Genomic DNA, 6,860 nt, shown 5'->3' with positions numbered 1-6,860 from the left:
TTATCTCAAGCATATCTTCCATCTAAAGATGTGAAAGATATAGGTGATGAGGATATTGACTATAATGTGTTATCAGTTTTTCCAATATCAAGTACTAGACTGGAAGAAATCAAACGATTTGCCATACCCAGTACCAAGTAGACCTTGGGCAATACTAGGAACTGACATGTTTGAGTGGCATTCAGAGACATATTTGGTGACAGTTGACTCATACTCAGGTTGGTTTGAAGTTGACAAATTATCGGAATTGTCATCGACAACAGTGATTAAGTGATTTGCCAGATTTGGTGTGCCAGGCATGCTCATATCAGATACAGGACCTCAGTATCGATCAGCAGAGTTCAGAGAGTTTACTCGGAATTGGGGATTCAATCATATAACAAGCAGCCCATATTTTCATAGCAGTAATGGACTTGCTGAGAAAGCTGTGTAGTCAGCAAAGAGGCTGTTGGAGAAATCATTTAGAGATGGTTCAGATTTCCATCATAATTTGCTAAATTGGAGAAATATTCCAAGAGATACAGTACTTGGATCTCAAGAACAGAGAAACCTTTCTCGTCGCACCAAAAATGCAATACCTACAACAGAAGCACTTCTCAAGCCTAAAGTGCTAGATCCTATATTGGTTCAACGTCGTCTTAGAGAGTTGAGGCAGTCACAGAAAAATAGTGTGGATAAATCATGTAAACGACTTCCAACACTATCACCTGGTGACATGGTTCGTATGCAGACAAAGAAAGGTTATGACAGGTCAGCGGTAGTAGTTAAATTAGCCAAAGAACCTAGATCTTATTTTGTGAAAACGTCAGAGGATGGCTATGAATATCATAGAAACCGTCGATATCTACTGAAAGTACCAAATTCCAGGAACAGGCCAAATATGCAGAACAAATCACAGACATCAAAACCAATACAGTTAACAGATACAAGGATTGGTAACACAGAAAGAGGAATATAACATACACATTCAGCAGATACTACAGTTCAGACACGAACAAGAGGAGGTAGAGTAGTTGTGCCACCACGACGATACAGAGACTGTTATTAAGCAGTGAACTGTTGTGAATCAAGAGACTTAATCAGTGATTATACAATACAAAGACATTGCTCTTAATCAGTAACATTTTGGAAATAACTGACTCAATTGACACAGTTATGGTAATTGATAATCCAAATTTAATAATTCAAATGATACAACAAAAAGAAGTAAGTTCAAGTGCTTAATGATTGTTGGATAACCAGTTAACGGAAATATTTGAAGTTTAAAGTTATTATTGAATTGTTTAGTTTTATGTTGAAGTTATTCATGTTTAAAGTTGCCTAATTATCTATGAGATACTCCATAAATATAATCATCAAGACTATAAGTAATGTAAAGATAATCACAATAACAGAAAGGAAAAGTTCTACTATAGAGTCAAAATAATATAAAGTATTAATAATTTATAAAACCCCAAACATACTATTTCAATTATGAAGGGGAGGATGTAAATGTATACTAGAACATATAGAGGGCGCTCGAGCCAGAAGACATGGCGCTGGGATTGTAATTAATAAAGGTACCACATGTGTTGAACAAGACATGTTTAATAGTGCCTTATTTACAGGCCTATTGGATAGCAACTACAAGCTTTTAAATTCTAACACTGTTTACAAAGGTGGAGAGCCGCGGCTCCCATGACATCCCCTGGATACATTCCTGTTACTAGAGTTGCTTACTAGTTTTGGCATATCTCGTCAGTGGCCATTTTCCTTTCAATAGTCCCCATCCTAACCTGGATCGTCACCAAAATTCAATAAATTCTTCACTGAACCAATGACAAACTATTCTTGAAAGTTTCGTTTCAAACCTTTGTTATTTTTTGAGATATTTAGGTCTGGGATGTTAGCATTTTAAATGACCCACAAATCCATGCCCCAATCTGGATCATCACCAAAGTTAAATAACTTCGTCCTTGTAACTTGGTTAACTTATCAGAAAGTTTCATTCAGATCAGTTAATTCGTTCTTGCGACATTTAGTGTGGGGTGTTTCCCATAGTCGTATATCCACAGCCCATTCCGAAATAGTTACAAATGGACAAAATTTCAAACAGATTCAACCTTGGAAAGTGACAGTGTCGGGCGACAAAACAATGAAAAAAGATAGGAAAAACTGTATGGACGTGAAAAAACACAAACAATGGGGGTTTTTTTTTATTGCTACTGCTAGGAAATGACAATAATATTGATATGAGGCTTTACTTTTATTCAAGTTTTTCTATGATTTTACCAATAATCTAAACAAAAATACTGTAATGCTATTGAAGTATGACACTTGGGTCAACATTGATAGCCAGTACACGATACCGTGTATTGAAAGAGAATACAATATATAACTCGAAAAGATCTTTTCAGTTTCTCGGGATATGGGCCAGAAAACAGAAATACAGTATGCTAGCTAACGTTGACAGGCCTATACAATTTTAAACACAAAATTTGCATAAATAAAGCCACACGTAAATAAATTTTGTAATGGATTCTATCATTAATGTGGTAGGCAGGCTCAGTTTCTATTTATAAAAGACAATGGGCGTATTTCTTCTTAATTTGACATATTCATCTTATCAACACAAAATACACTAAACCTCTCAAAAACACTGAGGTAATTGATCATTTTTTTTTTGAAAATACAGGTCTACCTCCAATTAAAGACCTCTCCAATCAGAGACCACCAATGAAGACCACTGGTCCCGATTGAATGTGTACATTTCTACATACATCATAATACCATGCATTTATGCTCAACTAAGATGATATTTTGTGTATACTTGCTCCATTTTAAATGTATAGAAGTGCTCTATTCGGTTGATTATTAATCGTACTTCCATTTCAATTCTGCAATCCCTGCTAGAAATTTTCTAGTTTTTATCAGTGATTCTCTGTCTCCACTGAAGATAAAAGTACATGGCACTTCCATCCCATATCCTGCTCTTCTATTTATTGGCTTCCCAGTGATGACAGCTATACCTCCGTTTGAACATTGCTTTAGAAACAATCCGACATTATTATTTGCAGATTTGTTTTAAAATGTGTCCTAGAACTTCTCCTGTTTTTTAGCAAAAAGTACTAGGATGCATTTCATCTGGCCTAGGCATAGCTTGTAGTTTGCTCCTCACAGCTGCACTAGCATCTTCAATGTTGCCTGGCTCCCTTCCTAGTAATAATTCCTAACTTTCTGCAGGAGTCCATGAGGTCATATCCTTATACACCTGGTATCCTCTCACACAGGTTAAAATTTTCCCACACGAATAAAATATACGAGCGGTAGTGGGTAAATACAACTTGTTTTCTTGCTTCACACAAGGTATCCATTCGTAGGTTTAATGAAGATAAACATATCCAAGTGAACATAAAAGGGTTGAGGACCAGGACAACCTTCGCTGTAGTGGACGGAGATACGAGTCACAAAAACAAGTTCAAATTTCCATAAACATTTATTGAATGTTGTTGCTATAATTCAAAGATGCAAACATAACATAGCAATGCAACTTCTATCCAGTCTAATCCAGGCTTATTATCAATGTAAGCCAAGCTTGTATTGCTTGTAAGTTAAACAATCACGCCTATATCCATACGTAGACTTAAAACGTATATATTGTGATGAATTATACTAAAAAGATTAGTACATAGTTGTATTACAGAGTTTTGAATAATTGAATCTAATTCCAATATTCCACAGTATATTATGATACTTTGCCTTTATACGAAATACGTTACTATTAGTAATAAACACAGTGCTAGGTTATAATGTTTACGTCAGCACTCGATATGCTGCCTAAAATCATGCACCCTAATCAAGAGGTATAGCAAAAGAGGTACAGTCTTTTGATGTATTGTATCCTATACTTTCTTTGTATTAATATATAAGTTAATCATTCTTATGCATTCCTATATGCATTAAACGGTAGACATTACGAATTAACAAGCATTGTAGGCCACAACCTACAATCAACCACTACCGCAATATAGTGTAATATAACTAACGATTTGTAGTATTCCTACATGGTTACATGTGTGCATAGCATAACATCAGTACGTTAACATATAGCCATATACTTTAGCCCTATACCTAATACTTTATAAATTATCTACTAATAACTACTGTTGTAAGTGAGGTATGTTTTCTAACATGAATTTTTGCTCCCTCACTCCATAGACTACATAGCTTCAGACCTATCTCGATCCAAAAAAAAATAATGCCTTTTTAATCTTCCTAAATATGGCTACCAGTAATTGTAACATACAATACTACTACCTCTAAGCAGCAAAAGACACTCTTTTCTCTAATTTATTCATCTCTCTGATCCTTCTTATCTAACCACAGGTATGTGAGATAGTTACCACAAGTTGTTTCATCCATATCATGGGGGCGCTCTCGGTAACTCATAACTCCTTTGGCATGGGTGGGAACTTAACATTCGCTTTTAAGTTGATAGAGATTGGAAAATGTTAAATACTGACAAAATGTATTTATAATAATCCTTAAAACATAAAAAAAGTGCAATTTTAAAATAATTTAATAAATATGAATGTATGATGTAAGTAATTTGTTAATTAAAAATAACGTAAATATAAAAGAATTAACGAAGGAGGATAGGAAAGAAAATGGGAGCAGCTGAAATATTTACCAAAAATTAACAATAACATAATAATATTGAATTACGAAACATGTAATCTTGACACTTTGACCTCTGATAATTAGTGTTCAAAATTGCTACAAAAGTATGAAGCAATAATGACAAAATGATGAAGTGTTTATTTTTGGTAAATATTTCAGCCTTTCCGAGTTTCTTTCCTATTCTTCCTTTCTTTTATATTTTACCTTATGTTTATTCATAAGCAGGGGTGGCACCAGGATTTGCGAGACGGGGTGAGGGGGTGTGAGGTCACTTATGGGTGGCTAACTTATGTGATCAAATTTTCCTAACGAAAGCAAATTGGTCTTCGATTAAAAGGTTTCAAAAGTGGTCAAGGGAGCGAAGCCCCCCAAAAGTTTGACAATTTAGGGGTTTCAAAGGCATATTTAATCAATTTTATAGTTTACTAATATGTAGGATAATTTTTTTCTCCCTGACAAATTATGCTTTTTCTCCCCAACGGGGAAGGAGAAGCTCTCCCTGAGGGGAGTGCCCTGGCCACCCCTGGCACTCCCGCTGGCGCCACCCTTGTTCATAAATAAGAGATTACTATTCATAGTACATTCATTAAGATTAATTTACTTTTTTATGTTTTAATGCCTAATTATGTATTTATTGTGTCTGTAATTTAACATTTTTCTATCTTTGTTAAATTTAAAGTCGAAGGTATGTCTTGGTCCCCGACCCTTTTATGTTCACTTGTATAGGCTTATCTTCATAAGGCTTCTACGAATGGATGCATTGTTTGAAGCAAGAAATTAAGTTGTCTTTACCCAAAATTGCTCATCTATTTTATTTGGGTGGGAAATCTTTAACCTAATATAACCTTTTTTTTTACAACAGATTATGCTGAGTAGCTCTGTACCTTCAACTTATGGTTAATGAGTTAATAAGTCTTTTTGAAGTTTAGTATTGTTTAGTAGATAATTTGTCTATTAATTAAAAGTTAATGAACCTTTAAAACAGTTGTTTATTTGATTTTATTTTGAATAATTCATGTGTGAGAAATATTTAAAATGTTTTATTAAGAATGAACAGGAGCTTACAGTAACTGTAAATTCATTCTAAATCATTTGGAATAAAACCAAAAGGTCCACTGATTAATCTCCGATAAGAAAGTATAATACACACTACACGTATTGAAATACACGCCATCGTGTTCATAATTAATGTCGAAATATTGAATCCCAACACGATAGCGTGTATTTCAATACTTAGAGTATGTATTATACTTTCTTATTTGGAATAAAACAATCTTATATTAAATGTGTTAAATACAAATTTCCCGCTAAATAGAGTATTTAAAGACCACTTTTAGTGCCGGTCTTTAATTAGAGGGATTCTAATAAGAGACCAAAGCTGCTAAATACCACTAAATTCTTTCTTCAAAAAGTGATCTTTCATTAGAGGGAGACCTGTAGCATGCTGCAATTCAAATACAGTACTGCATGCTCTTTAATTGAAATAACGTCCCAATAGAAAGAGTGTGATCTCAAGTTGAAGTAATGAAGTAGTTATGCTACAATTAAAACACTGTGCAATCAAATTGAAACACTGTGCTACCCATTTGAAAAATTTGTTACCTATTTTTGTGTTACCCATTCGAAACACAGTGCTACCCATTTAAAATAACAAGCTACCCATTTGAAACATAGTGTTATCTATTTAAAACACTATGCTATACATTTGAAACATTGTGCTCTCCATTTAAACAGTGTGCTATCCATTTGAATCATTGTGCTATCCTTTTTAAAGCATTGTGCTAACCATTTGAAACGAATGTTATCCATTTAAAACGCTGTGTGCTAACCATTTGGAACATTGTGCTACCCATTTGAAACGATGTGTGCTATCCATCTGAAACGTTGTGCTACCCATTCAAAACAGAGTGCTATCCATCTGAAAGAGTATGCTACTATTTGAAAAGTGTGCTACTAATTTAAGACAGTGCACTACCCACCATTTGAAACACTACCCATTTGAAACACTGTGCTCCTCATTTGAAATAATCAGAGGATCTAGTAGGGGCCGTTTTGTCACTAAATTTAACTCACTTACCTATTCTGAAACTGTTTTGCTACCCCACCCCCCCTCCCCACCAGCTGTTTGAAAAAAATCTGTGGTTGTCAAATGCATGACAAATTTATGCTCACGCATGAGTTCTGCAAAATGCGTGTTTCAA

At 34.5% G+C, this 6,860-nt stretch overlaps 1 protein-coding gene across 1 annotated transcript; it reads left to right on the top strand.

Moving 5' to 3' along the window:
- Nucleotides 1-298: 298 nt before the first annotated feature.
- Nucleotides 299-958, top strand: LOC117111376. The gene is made up of 2 exons (XM_033254288.1): nt 299-429; nt 517-958. Exons 1-2 carry the CDS (start codon nt 299-301, stop codon nt 956-958), a joined length of 573 nt encoding a protein of 190 aa, XP_033110179.1.
- The last annotated feature ends 5,902 nt before the right edge of the window (nt 959-6,860 follow it).

The sequence above is a fragment of the Anneissia japonica genome, unplaced genomic scaffold, assembly GCF_011630105.1.
Source record: "Anneissia japonica isolate Jap-2015-1 unplaced genomic scaffold, ASM1163010v1 scaffold643_len365518_cov145, whole genome shotgun sequence".
In the NCBI taxonomy this organism is placed as follows: Eukaryota; Metazoa; Echinodermata; class Crinoidea; order Comatulida; family Comatulidae; genus Anneissia; species Anneissia japonica.
The sequence above is the reverse complement of the archived record's forward strand: the minus strand, read 5'-3'. Positions and strand labels throughout refer to the sequence as shown.

Bases quoted from the DNA above. Each gene is read 5' to 3' on its own strand.
- LOC117111376 (XM_033254288.1), top strand. From the start codon at position 299: ATGCTCATATCAGATACAGGACCTCAGTATCGATCAGCAGAGTTCAGA. The intron at 430-516 runs GTAGTCAGCAAA...AAATATTCCAAG, and splicing joins GGACTTGCTGAGAAAGCTGT to AGATACAGTACTTGGATCTC.